Source organism: Lepidochelys olivacea, assembly GCF_965140295.1.
Source record: "Lepidochelys olivacea isolate rLepOli2 genome assembly, chromosome: 14".
NCBI lineage: Eukaryota > Metazoa > Chordata > Testudines > Cheloniidae > Lepidochelys > Lepidochelys olivacea.
In genome coordinates, this window is record NC_140424.1 from 40,162,483 (window position 1) to 40,185,804 (window position 23,322).

General features: G+C 45.4%; 2 protein-coding genes and 1 pseudogene across 6 annotated transcripts in view; all 3 read right to left on the reverse strand.

Annotated features, from left to right (window-relative positions):
- Nucleotides 1–19,816, reverse strand: part of LOC311530851 (butyrophilin subfamily 1 member A1-like) — a 31,920-nt gene extending 12,104 nt beyond the window's left edge. Inside the window, exons 1-14 of one of the 4 annotated variants that reach the window (XM_084647802.1) lie at nt 19,252–19,816; nt 18,894–18,977; nt 18,152–18,268; nt 16,211–16,558; nt 15,288–15,569; nt 14,240–14,344; nt 13,497–13,517; nt 12,050–12,070; nt 9,871–9,891; nt 9,423–9,443; nt 8,949–8,969; nt 8,481–8,501; nt 8,022–8,042; nt 7,553–7,574 (exon numbers count right to left, since the gene is read on the reverse strand). In XM_084647802.1, coding sequence (XP_084503928.1) covers nt 7,553–7,574; nt 8,022–8,042; nt 8,481–8,501; nt 8,949–8,969; nt 9,423–9,443; nt 9,871–9,891; nt 12,050–12,070; nt 13,497–13,517; nt 14,240–14,344; nt 15,288–15,569; nt 16,211–16,558; nt 18,152–18,251 — 1,004 coding nt within the window. In that variant the 5' untranslated portion in view covers nt 18,252–18,268; nt 18,894–18,977; nt 19,252–19,816. Of the gene's footprint in view, nt 1–625; nt 746–1,696; nt 2,011–7,552; nt 7,575–8,021; nt 8,043–8,480; nt 8,502–8,948; nt 8,970–9,422; nt 9,444–9,870; nt 9,892–12,049; nt 12,071–13,496; nt 13,518–14,239; nt 14,345–15,287; nt 15,570–16,210; nt 16,559–18,151; nt 18,269–18,893; nt 18,978–19,251 lie in introns of those variants that run through there. The other 3 variants (XM_084647803.1, XM_084647805.1, XM_084647804.1) reach the window with 3 other exon arrangements.
- The window catches only part of LOC311530891 (zinc finger protein RFP-like), a 181,845-nt pseudogene that overhangs the window by 154,905 nt on the left and 3,618 nt on the right, over nt 1–23,322 (reverse strand). The gene's annotated exons all lie outside the window — the stretch shown is intronic.
- Nucleotides 2,726–6,363, reverse strand: LOC311530224 (butyrophilin subfamily 2 member A2-like; the record flags this gene model as incomplete). The annotated part of the gene is given in 3 exon segments (XM_084646690.1): nt 2,726–4,624; nt 4,627–4,994; nt 6,246–6,363. Coding segments are annotated over 3 exon segments (636 nt in total), but the record flags the coding sequence as incomplete, so codon positions are not given.

Here is a 23,322-nt window from a genome sequence, read left to right on the forward strand (position 1 = left end):
AATTGTAAAGTGGGATATTCAATATCAGTGAACAGAATTGTGGGGAGAACATAAAACATTCAAGTTAACTTCCCAACTCTCTCCCTCTCTCTCTCCCATATGTATATTATGGGACTACTGTGCATATAATGCCTAATAATACAGTGTATACTACACCTAACATGTATGGATTAGCTAACAGGCCCAATTAAAAAAAAGTCACGCAACATCATTATATTCTGGTTTTTCTTTTGTTTTTGTGCACATTAGTCTCAAATTATGGCTCTGATCTTTTTGGGTTTTTTTTACATCTGAAACCCACTAAGTTATTTGATTTTCTTATTTCTTATTCTTATTCTTAAACTCTTCAATAAGTGTCCTCCGAATTCCCTGGGCATCTTTGACAATCTTTTAAAAATACTTGTGTGAAGAAACAAACCTGTGCACTGTCCCAGGAGCAAATAAAATCACCCAGGAGCAACACAATCAGGGCAAAAATTGAATAATGAAGGTGCTGATCTTGCTGTGGGGTGAAGTTTATACACTGTGAGTTGTTACACTGACTTTGAGTGAAGCATGTTGTTAAGGCACTTCAGGGGCTTAAATTAATCCCCTAAGATTCAGCAGACACAGTGCGGATTCCTACCTGATTCCATCTTGTGAACATAAGAAGTAAGGAAGAAAACAATAAACCCAGGGAGAGGAGAGCTGGCTCTGGAGCTGTGGCAGAATGAGAGAACCTTCATCTTCTTCACTGTAACTTGACCTAGAAAACAGGAAGAAGGAGGAAAAAACTTTCCATAGTGAGCATAACACTGACTAACATTAAATTATTAAAAAGTCAAACATTAAAGAAGGCACAGTGAATAAAAAAGGGACAAATGCATTGTTAAGTGAACTCCCTCATATTTGGAGTGAGAACAGCCATTGCATTAAAATGGAAAGTGTGTTTCCTTTATGGGCCTGATTTTTTCCCATCTCTACAAAATCCACATTAAAAAAAGAAAGTCAGAACAGTGGAGAAGTTGGCAGTAATTCCATCAATGGAGAAAAAAGTTTTAAGGAATGAGAAAGTGTGTGTGTGAGAGAAAGATTCGTGTGTTGTCTTGTGTTGTCTGCAGTGGCACTTGAACAGTTTTTAAAGTGTGGGTGCTGAAAGCCAGTGAAACTGCCCCCACACTTTTCACCTCATGCCCCCCTTACCTCTCTCCATGGCCTCCGCCCCCTCCCCTCAGAGCTGGGGCTGGGACCAGGGCTGTGTCTCCAGGGGTGCAGGGACACAGACAGGGGCCAAGGGGCTGAGGCTGGTGGCGGACATGGGGCCAAGAGTGGGAAACTGCCACGTCAGCAGAGGCAGAAAACGAGACTGATGGCCGCTGGGTTTGGTGCAGGAAATTTTCTGTATTCAAAACAGAGGAAGTTACAAATCTCCCCCAAGAACAGTCTTGGGCCCACTGCTCTTGAATAAAATTCAGCAAAACAAAGACATGACGAATTCAACAAGCTGTAAAAGTCTCGTGTTACATTGCTGTGAAAACAATCCGCAATGTACGTGACAGTCCCTCACTTTGAACGTAGATGTACTGTCAAGTTCCCAGAAAGAGAGAAACAAATTCTCACAGGATTATTTACTCCTTGTGTTTTGAATAATCTGTCCCAGCAATAAGGCTCGTGCATTAGACGTTAGAAACAGTCCTTCTGGAGCAAATTAACCCACCTGGTTGGGTCTTCTGAGAAGTTTAACATCTCCCGGGTGTGGCCAGACTTGGCTCCTCTGGCTGGGACAGTCCCATGCTCGGTGGCTGTTCCCGTCGGTCACGGAGGCGGCTCAGCTCACTCTGGCGATCGAGGAGCTGCAGTTTTGTCTCGGGGCTTCTCCGGGGAAGGTTGTGAACAGAAACGGGGGTTTGCTCCGATCGATAAACGTGCGCTGGGCTCGCAACCTTCGCCCGGGGACAGTGAAAGTAAAACTGGAAATTGCCTCAGTCCAACCCCTGTCCCGGGGGAGGGGAGAGTCTCCTCTTAAAGACACAGCCCCAGTCCCGCGGGGCCGCCAGTGGCGGGGTGGGGACCGGAACTTTATATTAAAATGTAACATAAAGGGACTTTGTTGTTGTGGGGGGGAATGTTGTTTTTGGTTGTTTTTTTTTCTATTTAGTTTATTAGATTCAGCAAAAGCAGGAAGCAGATTCTCTCTGAAATCAGGCCTGGATTCAGGTAACTGGGTCACCTGAACAGCGGACTCTCAGCCCAGTCCGGATTTCAAAAAGAGAAAAGCTTTTGCTGAATATCATAAACTAAATGGCAACCCCCCCGCCCCCCCAACCAACAACAAAGCCCCTTTTGTTAACATAAAGTGACGGTTTCCCACTGACGATCATGACCTTCCAAAACAGCAAGGTCATCAGAAGTGATTTGCTCTGTTGTGGCCGCCTGCTGGCCCCTGGTCTATGAGAGAGACAAGGTGGAGGATGTTTGATCTTTTACTGGATCAACTTCTGTTGGGGAAAGAGACAAGCTTTCCAGCAACACAGACCTAAAGAAGAGCTCGGTGTCGCTCCAAAGCTCCTCTCTCTCAACAACAGGAGTTGGTCCCCTAAAAGATTTTATCTCCCCCACCTGGTCTGAGTTCAACAAAACTCAAACTTCTGAAAACCAAGAAATACAGAGTTAAGGTAAAAAGAAAAGGAGTATTTGTGGCACCTTAGAGACTAACCAATTTATTTGAGATGCACAAATCCAGGTTTTCTCACCCTCCGCCCCGCCCCCACTGCTGGTAATAGCCCATCCAAAGTGACCACTCTCTTCACAATGTGTATGATAATCAAGGTGGGCCATTTCCTGCACAAATCCAGGTTCTCTCACCCCCCTCACCCCCCTCCAAAAACCACACACACAAACTCAATCTCCTGCTGGTAATAGCTCATCCAAAGTGACCACTCTCCCGACAATGTGCATGGTAATCAAGGTGGGTCATTTCCAGCACAGATCCAGGCTTTCTCAACCCCCCCCCCGGAACACACACACACACACACACACACACATATAAACTCACTCTCCTGCTGGCAATAGCTCATCCAAACTGACCACTCTCCAAGTTTAAATCCAAGTTTAACCAGAACGTCTGGGGAGGGGCGAGGTAGGAAAAAACAAGGGGAAATAGGCTACCTTGCATAATGACTTAGCCACTCCCAGTCTTTATTTAAGCCTAAATTAATAGTATCCAATTTGCAAATGAATTCCAATTCAGCAGTTTCTCACTGGAGTCTGGATTTGAAGTTTTTTTGTTGTAAGATAGTGACCTTCATGTCGATGATTGCGTGACCAGAGAGATTGAAGTGTTCTCCAACTGGTTTATGAATGTTATAATTCTTGACATCTGATTTGTGTCTATTTATTCTTTTACGTAGAGACTGTCCAGTTTGACCAATGTACATGGCAGAGGGGCATTGCTGGCACATGATGGCATATATCACACTGGTGGATGTGCAGGTGAACGAGCCTCTGATAGTGTGGCTGATGTTATTAGGCCCTGTGATGGTGTCCCCTGAATAGATATGTGGGCACAGTTGGCAACGGGCTTTGTTGCAAGGATAGGTTCCTGGGCTAATGGTTCTGTTGTGTGGTATGTGGTTGTTGGTATTTGCTTCAGGTTGCGGGGCTGTCTGTAGGCAAGGACTGGCCTGTCTCCCAAGATTTGTGAGAGTGTTGGGTCGTCCTTCAGGATAGGTTGTAGATCCTTAATAATGCGTGGGAGGGGTTTTAGTTGGGGGCTGAAGGTGACGGCTAGTGGCGTTCTGTTATTTTCTTTGTTAGGCCTGTCCTGTTGTAGGTGACTTCTGGGAACTCTTCTGGCTCTATCAATCTGTTTCTTCACTTCCGCAGGTGGGTATTGTAGTTGTAAAAAAGCTTGACAGAGATCTTGTAGGTGTCCCTCTCACATTCCCTTTCCTTCCCCCTGTTCCTTCATTGTCTCTTTTTCTACTCAGCATTTTTCTAGCCCTCACTTGTGATACCTGTTTATTTTCCTCTCCCACTCTCCTCTCCTCCCTCCCACAGATCATCCCCCTTCGCTGCTCCATTCTTTCCCCTGATTTTATCCCTTCTCCTCCTGCTGCCCCAATGAGATCTAAGGACACAGATCTGTACAAAACGCTTCCTGCTGCTGCAGAGCTTCCAGCTTCTCCCAAAACCCTGATTGATTAATTCTGTACCACCCTCACCTCTGCCTGTCCCCAACCCGATTGTTCATTCTACCTCCTGCCCAGCCCCCACATCTGCCTCTCAGGGCCCTCTGGCAGCTCCAAGGGGCTCTTCTTCCTCCCCCTCCCGTCCCTGAGGCTGCAGGGAGGGCAGGGAGGAGATTCTAGGGGTCATAGAGATGTGGAGCCAGAGGGTTGGGTAGCCAGAAGTCCTCTACGGTCATAAAGACTAGGGCATGCGAGGATAGAAAGGCTGATTTTGGGGCCCCCAGTGGGATATTCCACCCGCTGTCTCAGGGACATAAGCTGAGCCTTGATCCCCCCACCCCCAACCAGAACCAGGGTCGGATTCTCTCCCGAGGGATGGAGCCTGGTGGGAAAGTGAAGATCGGGGCCCCATCACCAGCATCACTAAATGTCACCTGCCACCGGTCACAGTCCAGAGACAAACCCGGATCCTGCTGGGGACCTGGCTCAGGGGCAGAGGGGCCTCAGGGGAGGTGAGAGCCCGGAACTGCCCCCCGCACTGCCCCACAGCCCAGATCCCCTGCTCAGGGCTAAGGCTGATCCATCCCTTCCTCCTCACAGACTCTCTGGCCACCCCCACAGCCCAGAGTTCCCCATCCCCCACCTCCACCTCCCAGCAATGTGTCTCCGCGGTGAATCCCTCACAGCCCAGCACACAGGCCCGAGAATCAAATCTCTCAGGGTTGTCGGGCAGATTCTGCCATGTGTCTCCCCATCTCACACTTTTCCCATCCTCAGACAGGACGAGTTGGGACTGAGCCGTGTCTGGATCCAGCGTCACATTCACTAGGAAGAGAGAGAATCAGAGCGTTAGGGGCAGAGCTCAGCCCTGGGGGAGGCTGGGACCATTTCTCACACTCCCCAGCAGCCCTATTCTGGCTGGGACAGGCCTGGATCCCAGGGAGCTGCCTCTGACCTGGGCTCCTAAGACTGAGCAGGGATGTCACTGCACTTCCTCAGTCTTTTTCTCTTCAGCTGCCAGCTCCCTCTGCTGGGGCTGCTCCATTCCCAGCGGCAGAGACACAGCCAGGAAGATGTCAGAAGTTTTTATTGAGGAGGGAACAGAGGAGGCAAGAACCAGCTTTAAACCCCACAGGGAAGCTCCCTCCCCAATGCAGAGACGGGTCCGTGATGGAGTGAAAGGATCTTTCCCCTCCTGCGCCCACCTCTCCCCAGGGAGGGGACTAAAGACTCTGGCAGCCCCAGCAGATGGTACAACTCAGTGAACATTGGCAGAGCCTCCCCGCACCCCACCTTCAATCTCACTGTGGCCCAGCTCCCCCTGTGCTGGACTTTGCTGTGGGGCCTCCCCACTTGCACCCGGCCTGCTCTGAAATGTCACAGCTCGGACAGCAACAGGCCACACGGTACCAGGACTGGACCTGCCCAGAATGTCGCTGCTCAGCAGCAATCACTGCACAAAGGTCCAGTAGCCTGGGGGAGGGAGGGGTCAGCACCACTGAAGGGGGTTCATGGTGGAACGAGGCAGAAGCAATGCGTGTGGGGGGAGCAGGGGCAAACTAGGGTTTTGTGAGGCCCTGGGCCAGAGCAAGTGGGGGCTTCTCCCGACCTCTTCTCCCTGAAGTCCACCATCCCCCGCTGCGCTTCTTCCAGGGAAATGGGGTCAGGGCACAGGGGCTTGCCACACTCCGCCCACCTTGCGCTCCAGCCGGATAGCAGGGCAAGCCCCTGCACCCCCAACTTCCCTCCCCGGCTGAAGTGCCAGGTGGGTGGAGTGGGGCAAGCCCTTGAGCTCTGACCCTGCTCCTTGGCAGGACTGCTGGGCAGGCAGAACAGGTTGGGGCCCAGAGGCGTCCATTTTTCTGGGGCCGCCCAATTGGCTGGGGCCCCTGGGCACAGGCCCTGTTAGCCCAGTGGCTAATCCGCCACTAGGAGGATGTGTGGAACAGGTGGCAGGTGGCAATAAGGAAAGGGTCATGCCAGTGATGTGGAGACTGAAGTGACGTCCTGTTTACCAGAGACAGGAGCATACCTGGGTCATGGTGGATAGAGAGAAGAGAAAAGAGACAAGCTCACAGCTCTGATCACAGGAGCTTCCTACATCTTTATAATGGATCCAAGGGAATCCTTCTCTGTGATCAAGGCTTGAGGCTGGAGCAAGGGTCTCACACAGACACAGTCCCTGCTCACCCCATCAGTGTGGGGTCACTGCAGAGCTCCTGGCTTTCTTCAATGGGAAAAAGATGAAGGAAGAAACAGGGAGACACTGGAGATCAGCCATCAGCACAGGAAGATTAAACAAACTCCCTCTGGAGAAGTGGCTGTGGACTGGATCTGTACAATGAGTAGGAGCTGCTGTCACAGATCTCTGCAGCGTGCAGCGCACATGCTGGCAGTGGAGGGGAAGGAAGAGTAGATGCGATATGATGTCGATTCAGTATGGTGTGGTAGGACATAGGCACAAACCCTGCCTCATGATGCGCAGTGAAATGCAGGGTGCTGGGGAGGTCTGCCCTGAACGATCACATCAACCCCCACATTCAAGGAAAAAAGGGGCACATTGCCTCATGGGAACAGATATTTGGACATTGATAAAATATGATCTTAAATTACCTTCTTCTATAGGTGCCACAGATCTTCTCCACCCTAAAACCAGCCACATAATTAGAGATGAGAGCGGATCTGAACACGTATTGCATGATTCAATATTGTACAAACTAATACACTGAGGGGAAAAAGAAAGTTCTTCCAGACATATACTAAAATGTAAAGCATCAGAACCTCCATTAGGTTGCATGAGTGTCTCTCTCCCAGGGTGGATCTTCACTGCAGAGTTAGCCCAGGATCTTACTTGTCTGCTTCCCCAAACTGTTACTTGTGCAAGCCCAAAAACTCTGACTCAAGTTTGGTGGTGTTTTACACCCAGGCTAGCTGGCAAGACTTTGGGTACAGGCTATTGCCAGGGTCCACTTTATTTCAGGTTGGTTAGGTCCCACACTTTGCAGTGTGGAGGGAGGTTAATCATCTCAGGGGCTGATAGTTCACCAGAGCCTTCTGACAATTCCTCCCGGGCCATATTTTTTTGGCCACTACCCACTTTACTACTGTATTGCTTACCAATTTGTCAAATTAGCTTTTGGTGTGAAATTCATCCAGTTTAGTCTTTCCCCATATTTTATAAAGTTACATGAAAAAGCAACCACCCACATCCCCCAAAGGAATGACAGTAAAAAAGCAAACAAACAAAAAAGGGTTTCCAATGGCAACAACTTTAAAAATTAAATTTAAAAGCAAACATCTCCACCACAATTAAACAAACTGCCACACAAAGATCGAATTTTGTTACAAAAACTTTCTTGTCAGAGCAAGGACAATGATACTTACTTATTTCTTTATCTCGTATGGCTAAAAATTAAACAGAAATAACTACATATTTTTGTTCGGCATTTCCCTTTTCTTATTTTTTAGCTTTCTTTATCACCAATATGACAGTGAAGGCTGAAAGACATCAAACTCATCCTCAAAATGTCAGACTAGAGGGCCCAGTGGTCCCTTCTGGTCTTAAACTCTGTGACTCTATGTGACTCTATTATCAGTTTTTCAAAATAGCTTTTGGTGTGAAATCTCTCCAATTTACCATTACCCCATATTTTACAGAATTACAGTAACCCTTCCCAGAATAATAATAAAAAGAAAGGAGAGAAACCAAAAGATGTCATATTGCAACAAAAGTGTAAACGTTAAATTTAAAATTGAACAACTCTACAACAATGAAACAAGCTCCCACATGAGGATCCAATTTGATACCAAAAATAAATAAATGCTTGTCTGAGGCAGGACAATGACACTTACCAATTTCTATATCTCGTTTGTCTAAAAATTAAACAGAAATACACATATTGTTTGTTAGAAGTGTCCCTTTACTTATATTTTATTTCTCTTTATCATCAATACTAATGTTAAGGCTGAGAGATTGTTTCTATTCAACCTCCTCTTCAAGACACTAAGGTGAGAGGATCCAGTGGCCCTTTCTGGTTTTAAACTCTGTGACTCTATAATTAATTCCTTCTCAGTTTTTCATTGGTGTGAAATTTATCCACTTTAGTCTTTCCCCAGATAGTATAGAGTTACATTACAAAACAACCCGCCATTCTTCCCCAAAAGAATAATAATAATAATAAAATAATAATAATTAATAATAAATCATTCATAATAAAGCAACAAGCAAACAAACAAAAGGTTTCATATTGCAAGAACTTTAAAAGTTACATTTAAAAACGTTCTTGTCAGAGCAAGGACAATGATACTTACTTATTTCTTTATCTCGTAGGTCTAAAAATTAAACAGAAATAAATACATATTTTTGTTCAGCATTTCCCTTTTCTTATTTTTCAGTTTTCTTTATCACCAATATGACTGTGAAGGCTGAAAGACATCAAACTCATCCTCAAAATGTCAGACTAGAGGACCCAGTGGTCCCTTCTGGTCTTAAACTCTGTTACTCTATGACTCTATTGATCATCAATTTCTCATATTAACTTTTTGCAAGAAATTTATCCAATTTAGTCTTTCCCTACATTTTGTTAAGTTACAATACCCCCTACAAAAGAATAATAATAAAAAGCAAGTAAGCAAACAAAAAAAAAGTTTAATATTGCAACAAAATTGTAAAAGTTAAATTTAAAAGCACACAACCCCACCACAATTAAACCAGCTCCCACATGAGGATCCAATTTGGTATTAAAATTTTCTTGTCAGAGAAAGGATAATGACACTTACCAATTTCTGTATCTCTTTTGCCTGAAAATCAAACCGACAGACACATATTGTTTGTTAGGACTTCCCCTTTTCTTATGTTTTATTTCGCTTTCTCATCAATATGAAAATTAAGGCTGAGAGATATTTTTTTTCTATTCAATCTCCGCTGGAGGAGGTCAGATTAGAGGATCCAGTCATTTCTTCTGTTCTTAAACTGTGTGACTCTATGATTCTATGGCTTATCAATTTTTCATATTAGCTTTTGCTGTGAAATTCATTCAGTTTAGTCTTTCCCCACATTGATTAAAGTTATATTACAAAACAAACCCCTGTCTGCCCCCAAAATAATTCTAGTAATAATAAAAAGCAAGCAAACAAACATAAAAGATTTCATATTGCAACAATTTTGAAAGTTCCATTTGAAAACAAACTTCCACATGAGGATCCAAACTGGTACAAAAAGTTTCTTGTCAGAGGAAGGAGAATGACACTTACTTATTTCTTTATCTCGTAGGTCTAAAAATTAAAGAGAAATAATATATACATTTGTTAGGCGTTTCCCTTTTCTTAGGTTTTATTTCTCTTCTTCAGGACGTCAGACAAGAGAGGGACAAGTGGTTCCTTCTGGTCTTAAACTCTGTGACTCTATTGTTTATCAGTTTTTCAAATTAAATTTTGGTGTGAAATCTCTCCAATTTAGTGCCTCCTTCCCACATTTTATCACGTTACTGTAACCTCCCTCCACCAAAAAATAATAATAAATAAAAAAACAAACACGCAGACAAACAAAAACAGGTTAAATGTTGCAACTGAATTGTAAATGTTCAATTGAAAATCAAACAACTCCACAAGGCTGGATGATTAACAAATTAAACAAACTCCCACATGAGGATCCAATTTCATACAAAAAATTTCTTGTCAGAGGAAGGATAATGACACTTACCAATTTCTATATTTCGTTTGCCTAAAAATGAAGCAGAAATACACAAATTGTTTGTTAGGTGTTTCCCTTTTCTTATGTTTTATTTCTCATTATCATCAATGTGATAAATAAGGCTTAGAATTTTTTTCTATTCCGCTGCCTCTTAAGGAGGTCAGACTAGATGATCTGGTCGTCCCTTCTGCTCATAAACTCTGTGATTCTGTTAGAATCATAGAATCCTAGGACTGGAAGTCTAATCCCCTGCACTCGTGGCAGGACTAAATATTATCTAGACCATCCCCGACAGGTGTTTGTCTAACCTGCTCTTAAAAGTCTCCAAAGATGGAGATTCCACATCCTCCTTTATTCCATTTATTACTTACTCTGCCAGTTAGGAAGTTTTTCCTAATGTCTAACCTAAACCTTCCTCATGGCAATTTAAGCCCCTGCTTCTTGTCCTATCCTCAGAGGTTAATGACAACAATTTACTTCCCTCCTCCTTGTAACAACCTTTGATGTACTTGAAAACTGTTATCCCGTCCCCCCTCAGCCTTCTCTTCTCCGAACTAAACAAACCCAATTACTCTATTGCTTACCAGTTAATCAAATTAGCTTTTTGCGTGAAACTTATCCAGGTTAGTCATTTCCCCCATTTTATAAATTCATATTACCTCCCCCCATGAGAATAATCATAAAAAACAAGTAAGCAACCAAAAAAAACCAGGTTTAATAATGCAAAAATAAATAAAAAGGGTAAATGTAAAAGCAAACAACTCCACAACAATTAAACAATCTGCCTATGATGGAGTACAGCAGTTTAGAACCATGCCCTTGGGACGACATGGGGCCGCTGCCGCTTTCCAGCAGCCAATGGACAGAGTGCTGCGGCTGCAGGGATCCGACACGGCCACCTACACGGACGATATCATCATCTGCAGGGAGAGCTGGGACGAGCGTATGGAGCATGTCCCTGCGGTATCTGGGGCTCTCAAAGAGGCGGGTTTGACGGCCAACCCAACCAAGTGTCAGCTGCCCACCCAAGAAGTCACTTACCTAGGGTAGGATGTCAGGGGAGTGGGGGGCGGGGTGGGGGAGGGGGAGATACGACCTTTGGTACAAAATTCTTAGTGGGCTGCCCCCTCCCTTTCACAAAGTAGCAAGTCCGGTGGTTTATGGGATTAGCAGGATACTATTGACGGTTCATCCCAAACTTTGCTACCATGGCTGCCCAGTTGACAGACCAGGTTAAGGACACTGCACCCATGTCAGGCATTGGGAGAAGAAGAACATCCTGTTCTCTATCCCAGCAGGAAGCTATTTCCACAGGAGGTAGCCTAATCAGTCATCAAGAAGGAGGCCCTGGAGGTGAAATGAGCCATTGATGCCCTTACTTGTAGGGTTAGCCCTTCTACCTAGTAACTGACCGTGCACCAATCCACTGGCTGCGCTCAATAACAGGCCATAATCCAGGCATTATTCAGTGGCTTCACTCAATGAAGCCATACAGCTTTCGGGTGGTAAAAGCGTGGACTTCTTTTTCACAGGACGGTGGGGACATGAACTGGCCCCAGGACACCCCAGCCCAGGGTCTGAGAGGGAGGGTGGGCGAGGGAGTATACAAACCCCACACTGCGTCTCACGTGGTGAAAGGACAGTACTGGGCCCAGGTAGCCCCACCCATCCAGCCCTGCAGAGCATGCTTCAATTGGAGAGAGGGCTGGAAAGGGAGCAACCCAGCTCAGACGGGAGAGGCTGGGGAGGAGGACAGACCTGCCCTGAAGGCTCCTGACAAAGGACTGACCGTATACTTAGCCCCATCAGGGCTGATGGTTTCATTGCCTTTTCTTTTTCTTTTCACCTTATCTTGGATTGGAACCGGGGGGAGACCAGCAGTTGGTTGGAAGTGACCCAGAGAGGGTAACTCGGAGGACAACTTTGGGGACCAGACACTGTTGACCCTCCTAAGGCCCTGGCTCAGAGCCCAGAAGAGTGGGTGGGCCCAGGCTCCCCTTCCACTGCCCACCTCCCTGCGCTTCTGATTCAAAGAGGGCCAGGACTGCAAGATCTGCCCACTGGGAGGGGGCACTAAGTGTGCTAACCACTAGGTCACATAACCCACCGATGACCCTATCACGCTCCTATAGGGGGATCCAATTGTGTACAAAAAATTTCTTCTCAGAAGGAAGAAAATGACACTTACCAATTTCTAGATCTCGTTTCACTGAAACATAAACAGAAATATGTATAAATTTTTTTATGAGCTTTTCTTGCCTTATGTGTTATTTCTCATTATCATCAACACAAGGTTAAGGCTGGGTGATTATTTTTACTCAACTTCCTTGTTTCTATTGCTTCCCCATCAAAAGGGAAAGTTTATCTAATTTAGACTTACCCCAAATTTTATTAAACTTGTTTAACACACCCTGTCCTGTGGCACAGCCCCATCCCAGTCAGGAAAAGACGAAAACTCCTCTGGGCTCAAGTGGCCTCATTCCTGCAGGGCCTGCTCCACTTGGAGGAAATGATCTCAAAAGAGAGAGGTTGTCACAGGAAGGGGGCCGCAACCAGAAAAAGGCTGCTGGAACTCAGAGGAGCTGATTTCTGCAACAGAACCACTGTGAGGAAGAGAACGTGTGACCCTCTGCCACTCACAAGGGCCCTTCAGACCAGGTACAAACAGGGATGTGTGCAGAAATTTAAATTTGACCCCTTTTGGAGGGGCACATTCTGTACCCATCCCTGGAGCTCGCTCCCCTCACTGTTCTGGCCAGGGAAGGACTTTGCTCTTTCCCCTATGCCCACCTTGGCACAGCACTCTTCCCTCCCACACAGGAGCTTCCTCTTTCCCCCACACCAGCAGGAGTTCGCTTTACCCTGCCTCCGCCCTGGCCCTGGCAGCAGGTCACTCTTCCCTGCCTCTGCAGCCCTGGGGTTGTAGAAGCTCTGTGCCCTCGATGATTATTTGGGGCCCCGTGCCTCTGCTTGACCCCCCTCCCCCCCATGCATGACCCTGGGTACAAGCTGACTGCAGCAGGAGCGGCTGAAGATAAATCCTGTCATGGGGTTCAGCTGTTCTTAAACTTCTGTCATGAATTCACTTGATCGATGCTACACTCCCTGGTGACTGGACTTGCCATTATTTTCTCAGATGCTCCATCGATATGTGGTCTAAGGCCCAGACAACTAAGCGGCACCCAGACTTACGTCTTCTAGCCTGCCCTGAGAGCAAACAGTCCTCTTACCCCAATGGATAGCAATGTCACATTAGAGGAAACTGAGGCACAAAAAATTCATTAAAATAATGCAGAAAATTCCCATTTCAGCACACCTTCATTGACAAGCCAGATCTCTATAGATTCTTCTCAAAGACTCTGAGACTGAGGCTGGTTTGCATTGAAAACTTACACTCCTCGTACACGTAGCTATGCTGACCTAACCCCCTAATTCAAAGGACTTTTAAGGGGAAAGGGTCTTTGGAAACATCCAAACAGGCCCTGAAATGGTCCAACCTGTTACACATACTAACCCTCCCCCACCCAGCAAACACACAGAAATAAAAATAAATCCGAGAAACCAACAACCGTATATGCAATTGTGTAACTTGGTCAAAGTCTGTATTTGTGGAAAAAAGGGAAATTGAAACTTACCAACTTCTTCAGTAAGTTTCGCTGAAAAGTACAGAAATAAATGTAAATTAATATCATCTCCTTGCTTCATTAAAAGTGTTTGAAGACGACTTCCTATAGGTACACAATTCATTAGGAAGGAAGTCTGATTGATTTGGAAATCAGGCAGATATTCTTTATGGATGAAGTTCAGCAGGTTAAGGACAGCTGTGCCTGAGTTATGTGACAGTGGGTATGATTTTTTAATTTCCTCACTGAGGAAGAAATGTGTTTCTTTACTGATTTACCACAAGGGCATTTCTACAGGGCCTCTCACTGTAATGTCTGGGTGCACTACACTTTATTAGCAGAAAAGAGATTTGAAGGACATATATGAGAGGCTAGGCTTTGCAGAACCTTCTCTCAAGTGGGACCAGAGACAGACAGTGGTAATCTCCTGAGAACTAGCAGCAGAGGGAGATGAAGGACGAAGCAGAACTCAGATGTATCTGCTATGATCCGATTCTCTGACTCAGTTCTATTGCCCAAGACTCTCCTCTCTCCTATTCTACTCCCCACCCCCTACACACATAGTCCTCTTCTGCTCTCCCCCCCACAGCCCTCCCCACCACCTTCTATCAATAAATTCACATGCATTCTTCTTCTTTATACAGGACAAGGTCAGCAGATCACACCTTCTTTTAATATTAAATTCCTAAATTGCTCTAATTTATTTATTAGAACAAAATCTTTATTTACAGTATATTTCTTCCTCTGATATTTACCTTTCATTTTAAAGAGATAAACAGTGAGGCCAATGAAAGCAAACAAAACCACCAGGATCACACTCAAAGTCGCCATCAAGGGATTCACCCTCGGGAAAAAGAGATCTGAAAAACAAAACACCAGAACTTGTCTCAATTTGGCTGATTACAGTCAGATGTTTTTATTTCATACAAATACATAAATGGTGCCCAGCAGGATTTGTGCAAGACAAGAGTGAAAGAATGGCCATGTGTACACTACACAAAAATGTGTAGATCGCTGGGTTTGCTCTGGCCCCTGCCTAAGGGCCAGAGCATACACACTCCAGGGAGGCCCTGTTCCTGCCTAAGGGCCAGAACCCCTTGACTATTTGGGGTTCAGCCCCATTACACCGGTTGGGATGCTAACATCAGTTTGCTAATTTCCCCTGAGACTAGGCAGCAATCCCAGTGGTATAGTGAGGCGGTGTGGCCTCCCTCCAATCCAGAGTGGGAGGGACGACCACCGCACCACTACACGAGGGTAAAATGAGTCCATTTGTGGATCTTGACCAAAGTGATGTAAGAAGCACAAGTCCAACTGAATGTCAGTAGAAACAACATCACATGACGTAGGTGATGTTTCCCACAACAAGCAATGAACAATGAGTTGGTGCAGCAACAAGATCACAAAGAAGCCACATGACAAAACTTACCACATTCAAAAAAATCACTGAGGTGAAGTTAAGGTTGCAGGATCATATTGTGTCAGTGGATTGAGTGAAAATTTCTCCTAAAAAATGCTGGAAGATTTGTGTGTGTGTGCATACATGTGTGCAGGCTAGTATCAGGAAAGTCAGACTTCACATTAAATTTACATGAAATCCCAAACTCTGATTTTCTGAATACTCACAACTAAGGGAATCAAATTACTTAAACTGTGATCCCGTAAATATACCAGTCTCCTATTTTCTGTGTTTGTACGTGGATTCTGAAATATCCACCACAGATGTTTCCATTCTTTTCTTCCTATGTTTTGTTTGGTTTCTGGTGGTGGTGAGTTCAGTGTGGGGTTTGGATGGTGACTGACCTGCTATATAAACAGCTGATTCCTTGTCTTGATTGAGAACGGTGTTCGTGATGCAACAGGACAAGTTTTGGTTTGAATGTTCTGTTACAATGAGAGCAGTTTCTGTTTCAAACAGGTTGTTATCGCCACGGGATTTTGTTTCAGAGAGTGATGGTAAACGCTGCCCATTGAAATCTTTCCACAGCACCTCAGGCTCTGGGTACCAGCCAGCTGATCGACAAACCACCCGGATCCCTCCATCCTGGTGACCCTCCACAGAGATGAGAGGAGCAGAGCCCAGACCTAAGGGGAAAACACATAAAGGTTTCAATTCCATGAATTAATTTATAAAGCAGAAGGGATGAGGGACAGTTTGTGGATCCCTTACTCACACTAGAAAGCACTTGTTCACGGGGGTAGTCAGGAGAAGGGATAAATGAATACTGGATAAATGAAGGGATAAATGAATACTCAGTCTTGTCTAAGAGTGGTTAATATGTAGCTCCCCATCACCACCATCACCACTATAGAGTCTCAGCAAATAAGGCTGCATTTGATTTTAACTACACCCCTACATAACAACCAACCCATAAGAAGGCCATAAAAGTCTGGCAGCCCCACCTTAGCCACACATCCTAGAAACGACTGCAGAGCAATTGGAAGGCTTTATGTGTCCAGAAGGCCTTTCCCTCTTAATTAAAGACCCCTTTGGGAGTCAATCAAGACTGGGCAAGAAAGTGCCTTGCCCATCCTGAAAATGTGTTTAATAACACGTTGGGAAAGTTTTCAACATGTTTTCCCAAGTATGAAAGTGGCTGTTTGCTGAAAGTTAGATACACTGTGTTATTGCAAAATATTTCACAAGCAAGGAGTCACAGCTGTTGTGATAAGAAAGAACAAAGCCTGCAGACCACACACAGTTAAAACTGACACAAGTTACTGACCTGCTACCCGCAGTTCCAATACGGTTTCTTCATAAAAAGTACCATCTTGAACAAAGCAGTGGTATTGTCCTTCATCAGAGGGTCTGATATTGAGAATCCTCAAGGGAACATTTCCATCTGTGAGTCCGGCTTTCAAAAGCTCTGTCCTTCCCTGATACTCTGGCATCTGCCCTTCATACTGATCCTTCCCATCACGATACAGGTGCACAAAGGATACAAATTCAGGTCGGAACCATCTCACCTCCATGTTTGCAGCGCTCATCCAGGGGGACAGGTGACAGGGTAACACAGCTTCCTGACCCAGGATGGCAGCGACAGGGTCAGGGGGTCCAATCACTGTGAATTTTGCTGGAAAATGCACCGGGACAGCAATAACAACAACCACCTTGGTGAGGCAGAGAACTGGGAATGGACGTGCTCGGCGTATAGTTGAGACAAGCTATTCAAGTAGCCCCTTTTTCTAAGTGCTCTCAAACTGACACGCTTACTGACATTGGCATGACATTTGCTGGTCCTCACCAGGAACAAGGGGAGGGTTGGTGGGCCATATCTGGTGTTCTTCCACCAAGGTGTTCCTGAGATCTAGGCCTGTTGCTCTAGGCAATTGTTGTACTATTGTGGTTCAATACTTCATATGATCAAGAGACCAATTAACCAAACTTTGCCAAATGTATTGCCGAAGGACAAATCAGTACGCTATGAAAAGGAGACATACATATCCTCCTTCTGGAAAGCAATCCTTACCTTGCAGTGTGCTCACCTTACACAGAAATTGTGCTTCAAAAATACACCACCAAAACCACTTATATTTATACCAGGGGTGTTCGCAAGTGAAAAAGCACTTTATCCATCACCCCATCCAACTCCCCATTTCTTAATCTTGTTCTGTACGTTCCTTATTGCTGTTTGGGACAGAACATTCCAAACCAGGTGGGAGTAGACGTACATCCCAGCCACTGCTAGGACATGGCATTCATGTCTCTTGGCTTTGATAGGCTTCCGATGTTCTATTCTGAACACTAACTTAACTTTAGCAAAGTTTGGTGGGATATTTGATGTGGGTGAACAGAATTGTTAGAAGAGCATAATACATTCCGTTAATTTCCCAACACCATATGTAAAGAGAGAATTACTGTGCATATAATACCTAATAATACGGTGGTGTATACCACACCTAACATATATGTTTTAGCTAACAGGTCCAATAAAAAAAGTCACATGACATAGAATATCAGGGTTGGAAGGGACCTCAGGAGGTCATCTAGTCCAACCCCCTGCTCAAAGGGGGACCAATCTCCAATTTTTGCCCCAGATCCCTAAATGGCCACCTCATGGATTAAACTCACAACCCTGGGTTTAGCAGCCCAATGCTCAAACCACTGAGCTCCCTCCCCCAAATAGACTCCTAGTGGAATCAAAACTAGCTCTGATATTCCACAGTGGAGACAGGAGGCGGTGCAATTGTCATGTAGGGCCCTCACCAGGGGCCCACACCATCAGGTATTAATACCTGTCCCCAGCCTCTCTCAAATATTCTAGTTCTTATTACATTTTTGTGCACATGTGGGGCTCTAACTATGGCTCCGATCTCTGGTATATCTCAGATCCTCTAAGATAATTTATGTACTTTATGAATTATTCTTGTTATTGTTAAACTCTTCAACAGGTGTCCAGTCAATGCTCTGGGTATCCTTGACAACCTTTTCAAGAGACTCGTGTGAAGAAACAGACCTGAGCCCTATCCCAGGAGCAAATAAAATAACCCCGCAGCAGCAACAGAATGAGAGCAAACAATGGATAATGAAGGTGCTGATCTTGCTGCGTGGTTACATTTACACACTGGGAGTAGTTACATTGACTTTGAGTGGAGCATGTTGTTCAGACACTTCAGGAGCCTAAATAAATTCTCTAAGAAACAGCAGCCACGGGGCGAATTCCTACCTGATCCCATCCTGTGAACAGAACAGGTAAGGAAGCAAATGATAAACCCAGGGAGAAGGGAGCTGGCTCGGGAGCTGTGGCAGGATGAGAGAACCTTCATCTGCACTGTAACTTGATCTAGACAACGGGAAGAAGGAGGAAAGAAAACTCATCTTAGTGAACATAACACTGAGACTAACAGGAAATCATTAAAGTCAAACATTAAAGAGGACACATTAAATAAGAAAGGAATAAATGCATTATTAAGTGAACTTTTTCATATTATGTAGTTAGAACAGCCATTTAAATAAACGGAATATGTGTTTCCTTTATGAGTCTGAATTTGTCCCATCCCTACAAAATCCACATTAAAAAAGTCAGATCGGTGTAGAAGTTGGTAGTAATTCCGTCAATGGAGAAAAAAGTTTTAAGGAATGAGAAACTGTGTGTTTGTCAGGTTTCAGAGAAGCAGCCATGTTAGTCTGTATTCGCAAAAAGAAAAGGAGGACTTGTGGCACCTTAGCGACTAACCAATTTATTTGAGCATAAGCTTTCATGGGCTACAGCTCACTTCATCGGATGCATGTGTGTTTGTGTGTGAGACAGAAAGATTCTTTGTTTTTGTTTGTTTTTTACCCATTTCTTTTCTTTCAACATATCAGAGGCAAAATGATTCAGTCCCATAAACAGAATTATCAAGTATCCAAGGTAACATAGAAAGAGGCTGCCCATAAAGTTGGATTTGCAAGCGTTTGTAACTTACTTTTCAAAACAGAAATCTACAATAAGTTAATTCATAGCCAGACTCCCTTTGAATGCATTGAGAGCAGGATCAGGTCCAGTTTTCCTGAATAAAATATAAAGAGGAAAGACAAAAAATTCTTACATCAAATAGCCACAATAGTCTGATGTTAAATTCCAATGAAAGGGGAGGAAACAAAACAGCTCAGATAAAATTTGGAATATATAGTTCAAAAGCAAAGTTTATATTCAGAGTCAGATACATTTATCTGGGATTACTGGATCATTTTGCAGCTATTTATTCACTCAAAGACTAAATGTCTCCTAGGAGATATCTAAGAGCAGTGGAGAGAGTACTCAAGTGACAGAAGCTCACCTACCTGATGACCCCTGGAAATCAGCTTTGGAACAGTTTTGAGCTCTCCCTGGCATCTCCAGGTTTTCTACAATCCTCATCCATTCTCCTCTGGGGGGTTTACATTTTCAGTGATGATTTCAGTGAGGACAAATTAAGTGAGGAGAAATGACAGAGACAAGGAGCTGGATCCCAGGCTTTGCTTCCAAATGTCTGCCAAAACGGTGTCTCTTTTTTGTCAAGACACTGAAGCGAGATGTGTCTCTCTCGATGCCTCCACCGCGCTAGAAAGCGAAAGTAGGAAAGGGAGGGGCACGGGGGGGGGGTTTCCGTCCCTTCACCCCCACATTGCCCTTTGGGGTGAAGGATCCTCTCCCGGAGAAGTCCACCCAGGGGTCCCGTCTTGACTCAGATCTACCCAAGGGCCCCAGTTTGGCGGAAGCCCCGTGAGAATTTCGCAGAGACTCGGCTCCCTGCTCCGCGAGACCTGCTACATGCGGGACCGGATTTCTGACGGCGCTGGGTTCACACGCATCAGGGGCCCCTCGGTCGCTCCACTTCTGCTGCAGCCCAGCGGCCGCGGCGCCGGCTCCGGCTCCGCCCTCCAGCCCCTTCCCCTAGGACCGGCCCCGGGGCTTCTCCTCCGCCCCCCACCCCGCCCACTCGCTCCTGCTCTCCGCTGGCGGCTGAGGGCTCCTCTCATCCCCCCCCCCCCCCGCCCGTCACTGGCAAGCAGCCTGTGGGGGGCCGGAGAGGAGCGCTAGGACCAGGGAGAAAGTGGGCGGGGGGGGGGATCCTGTTTACCCCTCCCCAGCCCTGCTGCGCCTGCAGTTTACTCCTGGCACCTCCCTCGCTCCAGGGACCAACCCTAGCTCCCGCCCCGCTGTGCTTTTGCCCCCAGCCCCTGCCTTGCTCCAGTCAGCAGGGACTAATCCTCCCCCCGTGCCCCACTGTGCTGGTCTTGCCCCTGGCCCCTGCCTCGCTCCAGCTGGGGACCAATCCTCCCCCCACCCCCCACTGTGTCTCGCTGTCAGGGTGGATAACAATCAATGATTTAAAAAAAAATTAAAAATTCGATTTTTTCATTTAAATTGGATTTTTTGGATAAAATGCTTTTTGAGAAAAAAACCTATCGAAAGATAGTTTTAATTAAGATAGGTTACAGCTCAAAGATCTGTCATCATGGAATAGGGATGGTAAATTATATTTCTACCGTATGAGACAATATATTCATGTAATGTTTGAGAAAAGTTTTGTAAATGAGTTCTAATAGTTGGTGGATTAGGGACCCTGAAGGATTCATGTAGCGTTCATGCACCTGGAAACAGTCAGGGCACACCCTGACTGTTGTGTAGGAGTGATGCACACATTGCTCTGTGCAAGGACATGGACCATGGGAACATGGACCATTGGGAAGTCAATTAAAGGACATGAACCGTGGGAAGCTTCCTTGGACTAGGCTCAAGGCCTGAGAACAAGGATGGTAGTAGATAAAGGCTGGTAAATAAGAATATTAATCAAAGTCATATTATTTCCTTTGTTGATGCCTTTTGCAGTCGGAGTATGTAATGCGCAGGGGGGAGAGAAATAAAAGAGTGGTGGAAAAGATGACAGGGGCAATCCCGTCAGCAGACCAGCCTGCTTGCTTGCCTAAAGCCGTGTCCTGTCTTGTATTGAACCGCCACAGGACCCAATCTTATGGGGTTCCACTGGGCTTCTGTATAGATTATTTAGGTTAATCTTTCCATCTACCCAATGGGACTCAGTGCTCAGTCTAGAAGACACCATCAGAGATGCTTAATTTTTCAGTTCTCAAACTCTGGATTTGTGTCTCCAGAGGTAACATGCTTGTTAACAGCAAAAATGTTTTAAAATAAATAAATAATATGTAAAGGTGAGAAATAACAGACCTCAACTCTATTGTCCTTCTGTAAATTTGTGTACATGGAGTCAATCCCTTTGTACCTCTCTCTAAAAGTGCAAAGTTTCAAAAAGTTCAATGAATAGAAGACTGTTGGGGGCAGAATAGATCTGGACAAGGAGAAGAAGTCTGGAGATAAATGTGAGAAGTGAGGGACATATGCTTTTTTGTTAAAATATTATATGTTTGCTGTTGAAGAAAAAATCCAGAATACTTAACGTTGTTTTCGTTAAATAAAACAATTTAAATGTCTGTCTGGTGATGTTCTCCTCCTAATACAGCCTGGCAAGAAAATCCTCCAATTATTAATGATTAACCTGTTGAATTGGAGATCGTTCACCTCCCAATGACAATAAATATCTGCTTCAATTACCTTTGGTAAATGAAATAACCAATCATTCATTTTCTGATATAGCTGTAAAACTAATCCGAAAAGTTTTCAAAATAAATCACTGTTTAAAAATGTATAGTGTGTACCTTCTAAAAATGAAACCTACATCGATCTCTGAGTTGTGAAGAATATGTATTAAGGTTGTAACAACAAACAAGAATGCACATTTATATAGAAAACCATGATTAAATCGAGACTTCCTGACTAGTGATTTAAATCATGATTTAAATCAAATGCGCCCTGCCTGCTGTGCTCTTGCCCCTGGCCCCTTCATTCCCCAGGGGGCCCCACAAATATGTTTGGCACCGGGCCCACAAAAAGCTAATCCGGCCCTGTTTAATACAGTCCTAATAACCATTATATTTTTCATCTCCTGCGCCAAATGAAAACTCCCCTTTTAATTACTTCAGTAGTAAACAGCCCTTGTACGCTACACTGGAGTTTATGGTGAAGGGAGTGTCTTTATTGCTGTAAGGTCGAAGGTTAAAGCCAAACCTCTCTCTGTTCTCAGGTACAAATCAAACAGGGACCAAACTGCGTAAGTTGTTAGTTCTAAGTTCTGACTGGTCAGCAGACATAGTGCTCCCCTTGTGACAGGATCCCCCGCGTGCAAACTGGATCCGGGGTACCACTGTGGCCCCTTACATTTCCAGCCTGAGCTGTCTCTCACAATGCTTTGAAGCAGTAAACCCCATTGGGAGCTGTCATCACTCAGCACAAAAATAGGTGGAACCCCACACCCAGCTGGATTGCCTGAATGCTCCCAGAGCCACTCACACATCACACAGAGAAAGGCACCAGCCAATATCCCCCAGCTCTCCAGCCTTGCACCCCAGTGTAAGTTTATTGCCCAGTGTGGAGAGGACATGCACCAGCCAGAAATGGAAATCCAGCTGAGGTGAGAAAGGAGAGCTTGCCAGAGATGTGGCTTGTTACCGGGGCTGCTGTAAAGTTGGATACAACGTTGCACTATTTAATGCACTACACTGTGGAATTTGTATGTTCTTGCAGCTGGATGGTGTGAGCTGAAATTATTTTCCTTAAGGGGAAGGCTGTCATTGCTCCTTGTTTTGCTGGGGAATGCATGGCTGGAGATCTGTAGCCATCAGTCACTCGCCTTCATACTGCTGCTGTTTCATGTGGCTGGGCCCTGCAGCCAGAACTCGTCTGTGGCAGAGTGGATCTGAGATCAGGATCAAGAGGGAATCTGGGGAGTGGCCTTCTGGAGCCAGAACAGGAGCTGCAGCTGCGATGGGAAAGGTGTGCTGGGCAGAGGCATCCTGGGGAAGCAGCTGGTTACTTCCTGAGCAACCAGATACAATATTATTACAGATCCTGACTCACATTGTGATGAGATACATTGCTACCCTTGTGTAAGGCAAACTGGTTACATGGTTGTAAACTTGCTTCTAACCAGCCTTGCTGCTTCATGGCATCCAGATGCTGTCAGCTGTGGTGCATGGGCTCAGGGTGAGAATCTCACTGCTGCTGGGTTTTTGTTGCTGGTGAACATATTGCCTGAGAATTGCAGTCATCAGTCAGACACATGCGACATGCAGTTATTTTTGGCCTCCAGGGGCTGAGGTGGAGGCTGGAAAGATGAATCCCTCCTCCCATGTCACTTGCAGCTGACTGTGCCAATGGGACAGTTCCCAGACTGTTTAGTGGAACAGCGGGATGGGAGAGCGGGGATGCTCTCCAACAACAAGGACACACACACACAAAACAAGGGCTGGGGAAAGTGAAACAAGCTAGAGGCCATGAGTTCATTTTGCTAATAAGTG